General features: G+C 45.2%; 1 protein-coding gene across 1 annotated transcript; it reads left to right on the plus strand.

Moving 5' to 3' along the window:
* Positions 1-664: 664 nt before the first annotated feature.
* VPS18 (VPS18 core subunit of CORVET and HOPS complexes) lies at positions 665-17,045 on the plus strand. The gene is made up of 5 exons (XM_066632932.1): positions 665-777; positions 6,852-6,993; positions 8,092-8,183; positions 10,149-12,019; positions 14,492-17,045. Exons 1-5 carry the CDS (start codon positions 687-689, stop codon positions 15,218-15,220), a joined length of 2,925 nt encoding a protein of 974 aa, XP_066489029.1. The 5' UTR covers positions 665-686; the 3' UTR covers positions 15,221-17,045.
* Positions 17,046-18,383: the final 1,338 nt, after the last annotated feature.

The following is an 18,383-nucleotide window of genomic DNA, read 5'->3' on the forward strand; positions in this document are numbered from 1 at the left end:
TCTTAAAGACATCTAGGCAAGATGCCATTACCAATTCCTGTGGCAGGGAGTTCCACAGACTAGTTCAATGGTGATGCAAGGATGTGATCTTACACGTGGAAGGCCCATAGCCAGGGAGACAGACCAGGGACAGACTGCACTTGCTCCCAGTGTGGAAGGGATTGTCAGTCCCGAATTGGAATGGCTCCGAAGGGGGGGCTGCTTGCACACGGTGGTGAGGCTCCCTGCAAAACTCAGTGCTTTGCACCCCCTCCAGCTACGCCACTGAATTTGAGTTTTGCTTGAGCATCCAGAGAGCAGGTCGCAGGGAAAGGAGGTGCGGCCCATGGAATGGCTCCCTGCACAACCGAGCGCTTTGGCCCCCCCCTCTGGCTACGCCACTGGTTCCATTTCTCACCCCAGGCGGCTATTGCTCCGGCACAAAACGCGAGGAGCTGCTTCCCCTGCCAGGCAGCGGTGGCGCAGAGGGAGGGGGCAACCCCTCTGAGCGGTGATGCAGCCCCACTGCCAGCAGAGCGCAGGGCGCACGTGCGCTTTTGCCCACCGCCCAGCAGCGACCGGGCTCCAGCGGGGCGCAGCCTGCGCTCTCCTCCCGCTCCGCGCCCGGAAACAGGAAGGGCTGCTGGGCTGTCGCGGGTCAGCTGAGCGCCGGCGGAGGAGGAGGAGCGGCAGCCCCAGTAGCAGCCATGGCCTCCATCCTGGACCAGTACGTGGACTCGCTCTCGCACTCCGCCTCCTCGCAGCAGAGCCGCACCAGCCTGGGCATCCCGCACACCGGTAGGAGAGGGCCGGAGGGGGACTGGCTGGCGGGTCGGGCACCAGTCCCCGCTTGGAGCCTTGTAGGGGGAGTCTGGCCCGGCCCGGCCCGGCCCGGAGTGCCAGGGTGGGAGTGCCTCGCCTGGCGCTTAGTGCTGATAGCCAGGGGGCTGGTTTTCCCTTCCCAGCGCTGGGCACACACATTTCGCCCTAGGCTTACACAGGCTTTACCCAACGTGTCATTAGTCAGTGGAACTCCCTGCCACAGGTTACAAGCCTCTGGGGCCTTTCTTATGTTCTTGTTGCCGTGGGGCATACTCCCAGGTAAGCGTTGAGAAGCAGGGGGTAGCCATCCAGATTTGAGTGCCACTCTCCCACTCTGCTTCTTCGCAGCAGAGCCCCATCAGCCTGGGCATACCTCACCACCAGTAGAAGAGAGGATGGGGTCTGTGTGGCTGGCTGTCCGGCCAGGCCCCTGGCAGATCAGGGCCTCCCACCTGGACCCTTCTCATTCCTGGGGCTCTCTCCTGCTGAATCAGGCACAAGTCCCTCCTTTTAGCTTTGTAGGGGAAACCTAGCCTGGAGTGGCAGGGTGTGAGTCCTTGCCTGACATTCAGTGCTGATAGCAAGAGGTTGTTCCCTTCCCAGCAATTGGCACACACATTTCACCCTAAGCCAGTGTTTCTCAGCCAGTGGTACAGGTACCACCAAAGGTACTTAAGATGGCATCTGGTGGTACTCCCAGGACCCCTGAAACCAGGGTCCATGAGGAGGGTGGGGTAAAGGGGTAATTTGTACCTGGGCCCAGGGTCAAAAAGGTGGGCCCAAGAGCCAAAGGAGGAACCCAGAAATTTTCTGGGATCTTACATTTTCTGCTCTCATTCAGACTCACTGCCAGTGCAGGATGTTGAGGGCACTACTGTGGGCGCACGGCGGCAGCTGCTATTGCAAGCCATAGGCGTCAGGCCACACTCCTTAACACAGTGTCAAATCTGGGAGGAGACTGGCTGGCTACAGTAGCTCTTGGATGCGTAGATCAGCTTGCCATGAAAGGGTGTATAGGAGCTCAGGGACACAGCTGCTGCAGAAGTCAGTTCTGGTGCAAACAGGACATTCTCCATTCTAGCATCTGGCCCAGATTCCTTTAGAAGGGGATTGGACAGATTTCTGGAGAAAAACTCCATCAAAGGTTACAAGCCGTGATGGGTCTGTGTAACCTCCTGGTTTTAGGTTACCTGAGAAAGGGTGCATGGGAATGGCAACGTGATGGTCTTGTGTGCTCCCTGAGGCATCTGGTGGGCTACTGTGAGATACAGGAAGCTGGACTAGATGGGCCTATGGCCTGATCTAGCACGCTTTTATGTTATTATGACATGCCAGTTGCACGGAAGCACCAGGCTGCAGGTCTTGTGTGCTCCCTGAGGCATCTAGTGGGCCACTGTGAGATAAAGATAAAGGAACCTGAAATAAATGGGTCTTTGACCTGATCCAGTGGGGCTCTTCTTGAGTGATTCCCTTTGGCTGATCCAGGCTCACTTCTGAACTAGCGTTCTTAAGCCATTTCTGCTCAATGTTGCATGTATACAACAGGGATCAAATGTGTACACCTGTGGGCTGGGCGGAAATGGGTTAAGATTGTGGTGCCTGGGTGCAAAGCTGCAGGAAAGTAAGTGCACTATAATAATACTTGATCTGCAGTACTAGAGGATCTAGAAAAAAGCCATTTCCCAACATTTTGTCCTGCTCTTACAGTATTCTTATTGTTAACTGGTCTGTGGAACTCCTTGCTGCAAGATGTGGGGATGACGTCTGGCCCAGATTCCTTTAAAAGGGGATTTGACAAATTTCTGGAGGAAAAGTCCATCCCAGGTTACAAGCCATGATGGGTATGTGCAACCTCCTGATTTTAAAAATAGGCTACTTCAGAAGGCCAGATGCAAGGGACGGCACCAGGATACAGGTCTCTTGTTATCGTTTGTGTTCACTGAGGCATCTGGTGGGCCACTGTGAGAAACAGGAAGCTGGACTAGATGGGCCCCCTTTGGCCTGATCCAGTGGGGCATTTCTTATGTTCTTATTCAGATATATTTTCAATTTGATAGATTTTAGTGCAGTCTTAGTTACCCAGGATTTAAAGTATACAAAGGCCCAAATTCATTCTGTTCATGCCCCTTAATATTCTGGTCCCATGGAGCTTAATTCTCCCAGATCTGAATGACAGTATATCGTCAAGTTACCACTAGTTATAAGGAAGCATCTCAAAAAGAGCTTCTTGGGTCTGGTGGTAACTTGAGAACTGATTGCACAAAGGCCTGATCACATGACACAGTATTATTATGGATAATATTTATATACTGTTTTTCAATTTAAAAAAGTAGTTTGCATATCAGTTTCTGTAGCAAATCTGTTTCTATGGGAGCCACCCAAGGTACCCAGTCCCTGAAAAGGCTCATAGTCTTTGAAAAAAGTCACAAAAGAGAACCCAGCAACTGTCATTGGAAAAGACACCATGCCAGGGTGGGGAGGAACAATTCCTAACTGTGCTAAATATAGGAGGTCACCACTTTAAAAGGGCCTTTTTGCCCAGTTATCAAGGGACTATCTCATATCTCGATGGTCCAGATTAAAATTCTGCTAAGGTCTTTGAACTGAAAGAGAATGTAGTATCTGAATGCATTTTTGAGTCTTCTTTGGGCTGGCAGACCTTTGAGTAGAAATCATATTTGTACTTCTCTTTTAATTCTTTTAGGGTTGCGTTACAGAAAAAAATTCCGCAGGGCTGTACAACATATAGCCCCAAAATTCCTTGCTGTCCTGCATCAGGCAGTAGTTAAAGGAACACTCAAGATAATGCAGAAGTGTGCTGCAGATATGTTTTTTGGGTGGCAGTGAAGTTTTGAAGCGGTAAAACTTGCTTAGTGATCTGTTACAGCAGCAGAAATCTTTCTTGCCCTGTTAGAAAACAAAAATCTTCTCTGTGATGGGATGTGCGCAGGGATACTCCCTCCCTACAGAATTCAATTCTGGTGTCATAATCTGCTCATGACACCAGCTATTTTATGTTGAGGCCCTTGTTTTCAAGGCATAATATGGTCCCTAGAGAGGGTTGAATTTTCATACCACTTTGTTAGATTTTTTTATGACTGGCTGCTACTTTGATACCACCTTCAGGTGTGCCCAGAGCACTGTATATGCTGGGAAGTTCTTGTTTCAAAGAGAACCCTCTTATATTTACATTCACTTTTGTAAATGACAGACCTCTGTTCTAAAAGTGACATATACAATGGTGGAGTGGTTCTGCATATATACCTTTTATATACTTATAAATAATAACTGGGAGGAAGGTGAAGAAGATCCAAACATTGTGCTGTGTGCAGGACTGTATCCTCTATTAAATTTCCTAGATGTTGCTGGATCACTTCCCTCCTTCAAATAGCTTTTTTCTTTTCTTTTCAGAGAGGAGAAATAAAATCATTTGAGTATTCTAAAGCAAAATACGTTGGCTGCTTCCTTTCTCCTACAGCGTTTGAGATGAAATTAATCTGACGGTTTAGGATATTATTTGGTTGCACTGACAGGGCCCCTGAGAGGAATTTTATCAGGGGGTACAAAGTTTCTTTTGGGTCCCTTTGCAAAGGGGGAGGGGTGAAACAGAGTGGGGGAGTGGCCAGAATGGGGACAAAATAGGCGGGGGGGGGGAAGTAGCAACAGCTGGATGGTCTTTGGAGCTCAGGTCTACCAGTCTTCCCAATGCAGAGCTCAGGTCTACCTGCCTGCCCAGCATTGGCAGCTAGATACGGTAATACGGAAAACCAAACACACTCCTAAGTCACTTTAAAATCTTTCAAATATAGAAAATCATTGCAGGAGATGAGTATCATTGTATCTAGGCTCTGTTTTGAAATATATTTATGGTATGCTCTGGAACGTTATGTTAATCATGAACGGTTCCTCTTTTCTGTGTCAGTTCTTTCAAGTGGCCGGTAAACAGTTTCCCAGGCTTACCATGCTGCTTAGCTAAATCCCTATGGTGGCCTTGGCTTTTTCTCCTCTGCCAGTGAAGCTGTTATTCATTAACATAGGAAGAGACCCACAACTGCTCATCCTTTTTTGCTCTCTAGCCGGAGGTGATGCGGACAGATCCTCTAAGATTATAAGATACACGGGCCTAAGAAGAATGGATATCTGTGAAGGACAGATGTGAGAAAGCTCTGATATTATCTATTGCTGGTGCCGCATAAGCGCTATTCTGCTAAAGATATTTATGTTTTTTCCCCACAAGTCTATTATGATACTTTCTAGTTCAGTGGCAAACTACGAAATGGCAAATTTTGCCCTGGGCAGACATTGGAATGCTTGTTTAACTTTAAAAGACTCCCAAACTGTAGAAGACTTTTCATTTGTCCAGTAAAATAGCATCAAAAATTTACAGTACTGTACTTGGATATTGTGAAAATACCTGCCTAAAGAGACTGTTTTCTTCCATATATGCCAGCCTTCCCCCTCAGATTGTTTGAATGGGCCCTTCTTTATATGCCATCCCTGACCAAGCTGGGGGGGGGGAAGCAACAATAAAAGGGAGGGTCTTCTCTGTAGTGGCTTCGCAGTTATGGAACACCCTCCCTGGGTTCCTAAGAGCTACCCCCTTCCTTGCTGTGTGCTAGAGGGAACTAAAAATCTTTCTGTTTCGGTTAGCTTTCCCTGAAAATTAGGATAGGTTGGGGGTATGTTGTGTTCATAGTTTTTGACATGTTTTTTCTGCCTTTATAGCCACCCTGATTGTTTTTCCTACACACTAAACATATTTTGACTGCAACAGCCATTTTTTCCAAGTTCTCTTATGCTGTTGGTTTTGACTGAGGGTTGTACCACTGTCTTTTCTTGATTCTGTGAGAGCTGGGCTTTTTATGTTGTGTATAAACAACTGTATACAGTTGTTTTTATTGTATTTTTATGTTGTGAATGTAGTTTTTATGATTGCTTTCATTGTTTTAGTTGTTGCATGGTTAGCGGCAGGGTATAAAATATATTAAATAAATAAATCTTCATTTGCATCTGTTTCTTGCTCCTCTGTTGGCCAGTGCATTGTGATCCAGCCATGTTTGGGAAACAACTGGACACAACTAGGGATTAAAGTGCCCAGTGAATATGCCTTGTGAAGTTGCTTCCCAGTTAACTGTCATATGCAGTAACTTCCTGCAACTAACTGAAAAAAGTGGGATAGGGTATTCATACTAATTTGTTAACATCAACACTTTCACTTTCACCTGTTTTGTATATGATAGATGCATGCTGAATGGGAGAACATAATTGTATCAGCAGGAGTATCTAGGAGTAGTTTATACTACCAGTTATTATTAAATTACCCTCCTTTCATACCTAGATCCTTTAAAAGAGTTCTAGTCTCCTTTTTTCTTTTCTTTTTAATTTGTACCAAGTACTGCTTTTGCAATGTATGTAGTAAACTGTCAGCCCAATCCTATCCAATTTTCCAGTGCTAGTGCAACCGTGTCAGTGGGACATGCACTGCATCCTTTGGTGGGGAGGCAGTCACAGAGACCTCCTTAAGGTATGGGAACTTTTGTTCCCTTACCTCGGGACTGCATCACAGTTGCACTGGTGCTGGAAAGTTGGATAGGATTGGGCCCTGTGTTGGTCCATTTTTTGTGTGCTGTTGAATTTTCTTTATATTCATGTTGTTAGGCTTGTTCTGGTGTTTGTGTGTTTTCTAGCCAAAACTACTTGCTGGTAATTTAGGAGAGAATGGAAAAATAAATTAATATTGCTCTGCACTTTCTTTGGGGCAGAGAACTGTTGCTTTTAGTTATCCTAAAGCAGCACAGATGGCCATTGAATGTTAGAACACTTGCATTGCAGTTCAGCATGCAGTAATAGCTGGCAAGATGTCCCTGGGAGCTCATAAGCAAGGCATGAAGGGTCTTTGTCCCCAAATATCTACTTTTTAGTAATACACTGTATACTTGGGAGATGGAGGTTCTATTTTCAAAGGTCAAAGTGGTTTTATTTTTTTTAATCATATTATGTTGCTGTTTGATTTTAATTGTTTTAAACCAATGGTTTCTTTCTTTCTTAAGGATATGTGAATGCTCGACTTGAAAAGGAGACACCAATTTTTAACAAACAGAGGATTGATTTCACTCCTCCTGAAGCAATTAACAGCCTGGTGGTCTCCTCGAACCAGCTGTGTATGAGTCTTGGGAAAGACATACTTTTCAGGTGAGTGAGAGATGTGTTTTACATCTGTGGATGTCTGCTCTGTTATATATGCAGTATGTATGTGTTTCATGCCTTTGTCTATCAGCAAATATAGCCACAGGCATAACATATACACACAAAACACACACAACCTGAAGAGCACAACTACATAGTCAACTACATGAATTAAACTTACAGGAGCCTTTTAAGATTTGCCTGCTACTTGTATAAACAACTACAATGAACCTAATGCTGCCAAATCCAAAAAATTCAAACATTGACAATGAGAACATTGAGAAGATAGCAACTTGAACCAACAGAATTGAACATGATATTGAATTCCCATGGAAACAAACTGGTTTTAAAGTGCAGGAAGGAAACATAGCAAGGAACCATTAAACATTTTCTTACGTGCGAATAAATGTGAACTTGTTGCTCATTTACACTTTCTATAGGGTCTATATCAGCTTGGAGGGAGGGACTGCCTTCTCGAGTGTTTTTGGAGCCTGTGTTCATTGAATTGGGACGGTTCTGGTGTTTCATTTCTCTTGGCCTGCCCTTTCCACTGGACTAAAGCAGGCCACCTGTTCATGAGTAAATGCGCACTGTGGCTCGTTTCACTTTTCCATGGGGCTCAGTGCATTTTCCTTGGCAGCTACTGAGCATGCTCAGAAGACTTCAGCCAGTTAAAGCAGCAGAGCTCCAGGGGTGTTAGGGGCTTAGAAACACTGTCAGAACCACTTGGGACAACCCACAGATGCTCCGCAGCCACTTTAATAGGTACATGTCAGTGTTATTTTGTTCATTGAGCAGGATACCATGTTTTATCAGCCCAGTTTTCCATGTTATAGCAGTTTTAGACTGCCCCCACTTATCACTAACTGCAGTTTTCTCATATCACAGCAAAATGATTGCTCGCTTAGCTAAAGCAAGCTACTAAATGCATTTTACTGTTGTCAGTTTTACAGTATTTGAATGCCTCTGACTGCTTTGTTGAGACACAAACAGAAACTTATTTGAAAAAAGTGAATCTCTTTTAGGAAGACCTGGAAGCAGCAGCAGTTGCAGTCCAGTTTCTTCCTACCTTTCAGTAAATTTGTGTTTTCCCCTTCTGTGTAGACTTGACTTGGCCAAGGCAGATGAGCCTAACCAGGTAGAACTCGGACGAAAGGATGAAGCCAAAGTTTACAAACTCTTTTTGGATCACACAGGTGAGGTGAGGATAGGCGGTTATGTTCTGGATATTTTTGTTGGATTGCTAGCTGCCTTGAGTACTCTTTGAACAAAAAGGCAGTGTACAAATCTAACAAATAAATAAAATGTGTCTGCAACATGAATGTTACTCTCTAAAACAGGGGTGCTCACACTTTTTTGGCTCGAGAGCTACTTTGAAACCCAGCAAGGCCCGGAGATCTACCAGGGGGGAAGGAAGCATCTGACAGACACCCCCTTTAATGTATGGAGCCCCTGCTGGAGTCTAGTCAGTTTCGGCAGTTTTGTTGCTGCATGCCTGAAGAGCAGCTAAAGTGTCAGTTTCGGTGTCAGTTTCGGTGTCAGTCACTAGACGAAACTGACATATTAACTGTTCGGAGAGACAGGGCTCCGGGATCTACTCATTTTGCCTCGCGATCTACCGGTAGATCGCGATCCACCTATTGAGCACCCCTGCTCTAAAACATCTACCCTTAGTTATCACCATATGTTATCAAATTATCCCCTTTTTTCTTTGAGAGAATTTTATGAAGTGCATATTCATGTGAAAGGTGGATTAAACAGCTTTGGTCCTTGAACATCTTGTCCTCCTAGTTAACCTGACATGTATTTTGTACTTTTGCCAGCATTTTCAGTCAAACCACTCTGGATAGATATGAGGGGATTCCGTAGGTAAACTTATGCTGATTGAATAGGGTCTTAACATGGTGGTGATAAATTTCTTGCCTCTTCCACAAATCAGTGAGCTTTTAGATCAGGGGTGGCCAACCTTTCAACTTTAGAGCTTCTGGAACTTTTAACAGATGTGCAGAGGAGGGAATTTCAGCAGGTGCAGCCTGTCACCTGTGACATGGCAAGTCACACCTGCTGAAATTCCCTCTTTTGCACAATTGTTAAAGGCCCAGGAGACTTGGGGTGCAATCCTACCCTGTGCTGGAACAGGCAAGCCAAGAGGTATCCAGAGCTGGGTAGTGGCCCAAAGTGGCTCAGCCAGAGGCAAGGGGAAACTTTTTGCCTCACCTCTGGGTAAAGCATGCTGGCCCCTATGGGTCTCCTCGGACTTGTGCCACTTCCTGAGGAGAGCAGAGTGGCTTGAAGCCACTCCAATATCCCCGGGAATGAGGGTTGGGATCCGGCATAACTGTATGAGTCTTGGGAAAGACATACTTTCTGCCGGGCCGACGTAAGGCTCATGGAGTAAGCTGCCATGGAGGCTGGATTCACCTGCATGCACCGATGTGGCTTACTACTGAGGAGGCACAAACATGCTTTGCGGCATGTTTGCAACCCTCCTGGGCCAGCGCAAGGAACATGGGCACCTCTGGATTGATCCCTTAGTTGAAAGATTAGCCACCCCGTTTTTGATAATGACAAAAAAGAACAGCAATTTGTGTATTTGCTGCCTTTTCAGAATAACTGGTATATGAGTTAGGGCAGAATCCTAACCAGGTCTACTCAGAAGTAAGTCCTATTTTGTTCAATGGTGCTTACTCTCAGGAAAGTGTGGTTAGGATTGCAACCTTATTCTCATAACTCATTTTCATCTTTACTATGTATCCTGTGATGGGGAGGCGGTCACAGAGGCCTTCTCAAGGTATGGGAACATTTGTTCCCTTACCTCGGGGCTGCATTAAGGCTACACTGGTGCTGGAAAGTTGGATAGGATTGGGCCCTGAGACAGCTAGACTTTTCTAAGAAGAAATCAGGCCCTGTTTTAATGGCATTGTTTCTACTGAAGTAAGCTCAAGACACATTATATGAACATGCACTAGATCGTTAGCTTGACGCATCTCATGCTTTTGGGGTTTTTTAATATCACCGTTGCGTTTGTCAAGTGTGATTTCACAGTGTTCTGAAACCTTTCTCAGCATCGGAGGTTGTACCCAAGAAGGGGTGTCTGGTTCATGCTTCGGCTCTGTGTTCATGATTTTCATTTCCGTTGCTCTTCCCTTTTTCTCTTGTAGGATCTCATCTCATCATTGCCCTGAACACCAGCGAATGCCTCTATTTGAACCGAAATGCTCAGAAGGCGAGGCTCTTATCCCGCTGGAAAGGTCACTTGATTGAGAGTGTGGGCTGGAACAAGTCATTTGGCTCAGAGATGAACACGGGCCCCATTTTGGTTGGAACATCCCAAGGCCACGTATATGAGGCTGAGATTTCTGTTAGTGACAGCAGCCTCTTTGGTACTAATCCTGACCAATATTTCCGCCTCATATATGTCTTGGAGGAGGAAGCAGGACCTGCCCCAGTCTGCTGTCTGGAGGTAGAACGAGGAGTTGATGGGAAATACTTCATCATCGCCACCACTCGCAAGAGGCTCTTCCAGTTTGTTGGCAAGATTCCAGAGGGAGCAGAGCAGCAGGCCTTTGGCATGATATTTAGCATGTCGCCAGATCACCTGCCCGGCTTCCGTGAGTTTCCAGCCAACCTTGGCTACAGTGAAATCGCATTCTACACTCCCAAGCTTCGCTCCTTTCCAAGTACGTTTGCTTGGATGATGGGAAATGGTGTCTTGTATGGATCGCTGGACTATGGACGCCCCGACTCTGTTCTGAGTGACGAGCAGGTCTGGGAATATCCTTCTGATGTAGATGCAGCAGCCAACAAGCCCATCTCCATTGTGCTCACTCAGTTTCATTTCCTGCTGCTGTTTCCTGACAGAGTGAAGGCAGTGTGCACGCTGAACGGACAAGTCGTCTTCCAAGATGTGTTCTTGGAAAAGTTTGGCTCCTTAAAGCGCATGATCAAAGATCCCTCCTTTGGACAAGTCTGGATTCACACTGAGAAGGTTGTGTTTCGATACAATGTACAGCGTGAATCCCGAGATGTGTGGAAAATGTATATGAATGTTAACAAGTTTGATCTAGCTAAGGAGTACTGCAAGGACCGCCCTGAGTGTCTGGATATTGTGCTAGCCAAGGAGGCTGAATATTGCTTCCAGAACAAGAGATACCTGGATAGCGCTAAGTGTTACGCATTGACTCAAAATTACTTTGAAGAGATTGCTCTTAAGTTTATCGAAGCCAAGCAGGAAGAGGCACTGATGGAATTTTTGCTTAAGAAACTGGCTAGCCTGAAGTTCTCTGAGACCACTCAGACAACCCTGCTGACCACTTGGCTGACAGAGCTGTATTTAAATCACCTTGGAGTGCTGGAAGGAGACTCTTCAAAACGGGACCTCTATGAGAAGACCCGGGACAAGTTCCGCAGCTTCTTGGGCAGCCCTAAAAACAAAGAATGTCTGTTCAACAACCGTGCAACCATTCACGAGCTGTTGGCAAGCCACGGAGACACTGAGCACATGGTGCACTTTGCTGTCATCATGCACGATTATGAGCGGGTGATAGCCCATTACTGCCAACATGAGAACTACAATGAAGCGCTGGAAGTCCTGTCCAAAATCAAGGATGTGACGCTCTTTTACAAGTTCTCGCCAGTCTTGATTCAGCACATCCCCAAGAAGGTGGTAGATGCTTGGATTGAAATGGGCAGGAAGCTGGATGCCACGAACCTCATCCCTGCCCTTGTCAACTACAGTCAGAGTGGGAGCACCCAGCAGTTCAGCGAGGCCATTCGATATATGGAGTTTTGTGTGCATGAGTTGAAGGAAACTCAGCAAGCCATTCACAACTACCTGTTGTCGCTCTATGCTTCGTGTCGCCCTGACTTACTGTTGTCGTACTTGGAACAAGCTGGTACCTCCTCTGACAGCATCCACTATGACCTGAAGTATGCACTTCGGCTGTGTGCAGAGCATGGCCACCACCGGGCTTGTGTCCATGTGTATAAAGTTATGGAGATGTATGAAGAGGCTGTGGATCTAGCTCTGCAGGTAGGTGTGGTGTGGTGCCATGTGGTCAGTGAGCTTTGGATCTTGAAAATTCAAAGCCTGCAATGCCTCTTAAGACTGGAGAGAAGGGGGACTATTTAATGCTTATGAAAGGGTGATGCTGAATTGGGAAAACCAGTCATATTCAGTGTAGGGACTGAGCTGTTAGTACAGCATTTCCTAACATTAAAATTGGTTTGCTGGATCAGAACAAGGTCTGTCTAGCAAGCATTCTTTCCATCTGCGGCCAGTTCTTGTGTCTGGGAACCAGTAAAATTCATTAAGCACCAGAGAGAGTGTCCCATTTTTGGCCCCAGTTAGTTCAGAATTACAGCTACTAGTGTCTTACCTGTGGTTTCGGAAGAGTCTTCAAAGGCAGCCCCACATCCGTATACTACAGTGGTCTGTTCTGGAAGCCATCAGAGCATGGATAACTGTAGATAGGCTATCGCAGGGTTGTCAGACATAAGGCCCGGGGGCCGAATGCGGCCCGCGGAAGCTTTTTATCAGACCCTTGAGCTCTCAGCTGCTTAGCAGTGCTGAGGTGGCACTGCTGAAAGGGCAGCCCACATGAAAATTAGGCTCTCTCATGTCTTGAAATATGATCAAGATTTGTGTGTTTTCTCTACTGTCATTTGCAGCGAATGAGTTCCTAAGTGAGAAAAAGTGATTATTTTTGGTTAAGACCTATTTAATGACATCACTTCCTGCCTAATGATATCACTTCCTGCCTAATGGCATCACTTTCGGCCCTCAGCAGGCATCATGAATGCTATTCGGCCCTCTGTATGAAACAAGTTCGACACCCCTGGGCTATTGTGATAATATTGTGATATTAGGTATCGTGATAATAGCACTTAATACCTATCTTCTAATTCAGCAGTTCTCAAACTGTGGGTCATGGCTCAGTTTTTGCTGGGTCGCAGGCCAATGCTACCTGGAAGCCATGAGGCATTGTGGGCATGGTGCAGCCTCTGCACCCAACGAAGTAGGTCACAGAGGTACAAAGATTGAAAAGCACTATTCTAATTCATCTAATCCTTTCTAAAAGCCCTGTAAGTTAGTAACCTTGCTACACTTTGTGTGGCATTGCATGTACTCATACCTTTCTTTGAGTTCTCAGAAAAGGTGGGGTTTTCTGAAACCCAATTCTACCCCCCCCCCACAAGTACCTCCTTCACGGTTACCTGCCTCCCTGGACTGTCTGGCCACTCCTCCTTGGCCATTTGCGTTCCCCACTCCCTAAATAGGTGTGGCAAGCCTCACATGTGCCTTGACTGGTCATGCGCTCTTGCAAGACTGGCCCTTTTGTGCTGTAGAAGTTGGCATCATATCCCAGTCAGGACAGCTGCAATGTGAATTGCTCTACTGCCCCATCTTTCTGCCCCCAGCAAGCAATGCAGACTTTGCCCCCTCTCCATTCAGGCGAAAGTCACACAGCCTGAGAAGTGAGTTGGCAACATTGCACCAGCAAATTCTGTAGATAATTATGTTAAGGACAATATCTGTCCTCAGCCTACAACTAGTACTGTATATTTCAATAGGTGACTAATGCAGGGGTCTGCAAACCCTGACCTAAGGGCCAGATGCGGCCTGCGACAAGCCTCTTGTCCCCTATAAGTCTCTTGTCCGCTCAACTGAAGGTGACCAGAGCTGTGTTCCAGTTGCGTCTGGAGGGTGTTTTGTGAGCCAGGGAGACCATGTGCCTTCCCTCAGAATGCCTTCTAAAGGCCTAAAAGCATCACTCCCTGGTTTTCCTGAAAAACTAGAAGTGACGTTTTTGGACCATCTGAAGGCCTTAGGCTTTCTGAGACTTTGGGCGCAATCCTAACCCCTTATATCAGTACTTTCCAGCACTGGCATAGCTGTGCCAATGGGATGTGTGCTGCATCTTGCAGTTGGGTGTCACTCACGGAGGCCTCCTCAAAGAAAGGGAATGTTTGTTCCCTTACCTCAGAGCTGCATTGCCCTTACGTCAGTGCTGAAAAGCACTGACATAAGGGGTTAGGATTGCACCCTTTCTAATGTATTTATTTAAATTTTATATTTATTTTTCCAGCCTCCACACTATGCCAGATATTTGATATGACCCTCTGGCCTAAAAGTTTAGAAACCCCTGCTCTAATGCAATGGACATTGGAGAAGAAAAATGCATGGGTGTTTTCCTTACACTGGGTATGTGGTGTGTGGGTGTATCATGAGATTAGCAGGGAATACAGGGCCTGGGGTACATTGCATCACAAGGTACTGTTAGTGCCTCCTGTTCAGTGGTACCAAAAGCCCTGACTAGCTGGACTTCAGCTGGGATTGGGGGATGCAGTAGAGGCACATTTGCTTCTGGAGCCTGGCAGACTTTGAATCCTCGTACCATTATTTTGATCTTGTACTTAGCATGGCTTCCTCTTCCCTGATCATATTATCTGGTTTGGGAGGAAATGGCAACTCTTTCCTTTTTCTCTTTTGATTATTTTTCAGGTGGATGTAGATATGGCAAAGTCCTGTGCAGACCTCCCTGAAGAGGATGAGGAGTTGCGTAAGAAGCTCTGGCTGAAAATTGCACGGCATGTGGTCCAAGAAGAGAAAGATGTCAAGAAAGCCATGGCCTGTCTTTCTAGCTGCAATCTCTTGAAGATTGAAGATGTTCTGCCATTTTTCCCAGACTTTGTCACTATTGACCATTTCAAAGAAGCCATCTGCAATTCTCTAGAGGCCTACAACAAGCATATAGAAGAGCTGAAGACGGAGATGGAGGAAGCAACACAGAGTGCCAAAAGGATTCGGGAGGACATTCAAGAGATGAGAAATAAATATGGCTCAGTGGAGCCCCAAGAAAAATGTGCCGCATGTGACTTTCCGCTCCTAAACAGACCCTTTTATCTCTTCCTGTGTGGTCACATGTTCCACTATGATTGCCTTCTTCAGGCGGTCTATCCAAACTTGCCTAGCTATAAGCAGGCCAAGCTGGAGAACCTTCAGAAGAAGCTTTCAACCACCAGCCAACCCTCCAAATCCCACCATCGCACTAAGGACATCGATACCACTGGCCAAGGAAAAGGCCAGCCAAGTCGGGAACAGATGAAAGCGGACATTGATGATATTGTGGCAGCTGAATGTGTATATTGTGGGGAGCTAATGATCCAGTCAATTGACAAGCCTTTCATTGACCCAAAGCAGTATGAAGAGGAGATGCAGAGCTGGCTGTAGGGTTCAGTGGGTCATGAAACGACCTGCAAAGCGTGTCTCCAGGTAGCCAGGTTCCAGGCTTCAACCAAATGGATTCTAAAGATGTTTGAACAAGTATTACGTGATTCTTATTATCTGTGAGTCAGTTCTGCAGGGTGGGGATATCAACGATGGCTATTAATACTGAGGCATGTTGACCTCAAACAGTTGTATTGGAGCTCTGCAAAGTATCCTTTGACCACTGTCTTCAGGAGGTTTCTGTAAAAGGTTCTTTAACACGAGTTTTGAGTGGGAGTGTAGTTTGTTGGGGGAGAACTGAAAGGGTATGGCGCACGTATCACATCTGGGCTGTATCCATATTTCTGTAAACAAGATGGGGTGGGGATGTCCACTTGCATAAAAGTGGTGTTTTCAAAGATGGGGCCCCTTGTTTTGTTATCCTTAGTAATGCGAATGCTTGTTCTGTGTCAGAAACAGAAAAGGGAAGAAATTATGCACACGTTCTGTTACTAAACATATCCATTGTATTAACATGGTATGGAAGCTTCAGGCTGTGCAGTGCTCAGGCAAAGTGGTGTAAATGGTATGTTTTTGTTCTTATTTTTTGGGATTGTATCATTTTGGTTTTTTAGTCACCTGAAGGGTCATTTTCAGTTGCTGGAAAAATGTTAACATTCCCTGTAGGATTTCTTCATGTTGTTCACAGTAAATTATGACACTATGACTGAGAACAGTTGTGCAAAATCCATGCTGATTTTATAGCATATTTGTACAGCAGGTATGATCTCACTTGATTGTCTTTATTTCCTTAGCTGGTGCAGTACTTGGCCACAAACGGACTAAAACAGTGGTTCTCAAACTCACCAGGACTATGGCACCCTTTGCACTCACAGGGGCACTGCGTGACACTATGCAGCCTCTTTTTCCCTGCTCATTGGGCTGACATCACATGAAATCTCTTAAGAGCTTGTGCTATTCTCACAAGATTGTACACAGTGTTGGCCTGGTGAGCTGGGAAGAAACGGCTACACTGCACTATGAGGCAAGATGCCACGTGCCCTAGGGTGCCGTGACACACACTTTTGGGAACCCCTGGGCTAATATCATATCCCTCTTACACTACCATCTGCACAATGCTGTGGGCTTAATGTCTTATAACAGATACTTAGAAGTATGTGTGCCAGCACTCCCTGGATTAGAACAATTTATGACTCATTTTTAGTGATTCTTAAATGGCCAATGGGAAATGTTGGAGTTGGAGCAACAGGTGAGCTCCTGTTCAGAGCTGAAAACTGATTCCTCCCCCCCCCCCAGGAGAACTTTATTTATACACTGGAGAAACAACATTATGTCTTTGTGGGCATGCCTTGTCACCTAGTCTAATTATGTGTCAGAGACCCATTATGACTTGAACTTTGTTTTCTTTTGACTCTGGTTTTGAATTCTCTTTTATAATGAGTTAAAGAATATCTGAACTAGAAGGTGTCTGTGTTGAAATCCCTGAGAGATGTGCCCCACTTATTGATTTTGATTTTATTTTTACTGCACATTAAAAATCCTGAAGTGGTTGGCTGACTGAGGGTTTTTGTTAGATGCTTTGAATATGTATCTGTCTGCTTCTGGGACGTTGCTGGTATTGAACAATTAAGTACCTGCTAATTTTAATTGGACATATTTAACTTGTATTGTTTGTTGCCACACTAATATACATGTACATACAACATAAAAGCAGGAATAATGCGTGGCAAAATCCAGGGCTCATTTTAAGCTTTCCAGGATGGTGTATTAACTTTGATCCTCAGCATTTCCTGTCCTTATTGTTGTCAATAAAGATGGAATTCCTTAACTTGCAAAAATCCAATTTGCATTTATGAATAGGGTTAAGGTAGTTAATGATTATCTGGCTTACCAGACATTTGGTCGACTGATCAAATAGAGCTGAAGTATTCTTGAAGCATTAACTTTGTGAAAACAACAGCAGATACTTGAATCATCAGCAAGTCTGGCACTTGACAGGTACCAAACCTGATTGTGCCAGACTTGATTGACATGCAACACTAAGATTAGAACAACTGATCTTACCTACTGGACACATTGGTCAGAAATTAGCTTCTGTGCTCTAATTTAGTGAAGAGTCATGTTGTTCTTGTTTTCTGCAAGTGCTTAACTTGAACATAACATTAACAAGCCCTGCCAGACTGGACAAAAGGCACATCTCCAGCATCCTGTTTCACACAGTGGTCTACCACTGCCTTTGGGATGCCTACAATCAGGAGAGAAAAAAGCAGTCTTCTCCCTCACTTCTCTCTTCCCTGCAGCCGGTATTCAGCCAATATACTGCAGCTGAAACCTATAGTCCTTAATAGACCTGGTTTCCATTAATATATCCAATCTGCTTTTAAAGCCTTCCATGCTTTTTAAAGCCTTCCTTGCTTCCATGCCATCACCGTATCTTGTGGCAATAAATTCCACAGACTAATTATGGTCTTTTTGAAGAAGGTACCTCCTTTTGTCTGTCCTAAATCCCTTGCCAATCAGTTTTCTTTTGAAAACCTCTGGTTCTAGTATTGTGTGTGGAGGTGAAACATCTCTACCTCCACACCATGGATAATTTTTATAAACATCATGTCCCTCCTTAAGTGTGGTGATCAAAATTATAAAATGTATTCAAAAATGTGACTGCGCCTTAGATTTGTAGTATGGGGCATTATAATATTAGCTTTCTCAATCCATTTCTTAATTATCCCTTGCATGGAATTTGTCTTCTTTATAGCTGCCCACATGTGAAGTCTATATTTTCATTGAGATGTCCACCACAAAACCAAGATCTCTTTCCTGGTTCATCATCCACAGCTCATATCTCATCAGTGTGTGTGTGAAGTTGGAATGTAATTTACAAACAATTTAAAAAGCACTAGTCCCAGTATGGATCCTTGGGGGACCCCATGTTGTACTTCCCTACACTGTGGAAAATTGTCTATTTCTACTCTCTGTTTCCTGTTATTTTACCAGTTACCAATCTATAAATAGACTTGTTTTCATATTCCATAACTTAAGTTTACTCAAGAGCCTTTGGTGAAGGAGTTTGTCCAAAGTTTCTTGTAAGTCCAAATATATCGTGTCCACTGGGACGCCTCCATCCACTTGCCTGCTGACACTCTCACAGAAGGTTAGTGAGGCAGGA

Source organism: Tiliqua scincoides, chromosome 1 (genome assembly GCF_035046505.1).
Source record: "Tiliqua scincoides isolate rTilSci1 chromosome 1, rTilSci1.hap2, whole genome shotgun sequence".
NCBI lineage: Eukaryota > Metazoa > Chordata > Lepidosauria > Squamata > Scincidae > Tiliqua > Tiliqua scincoides.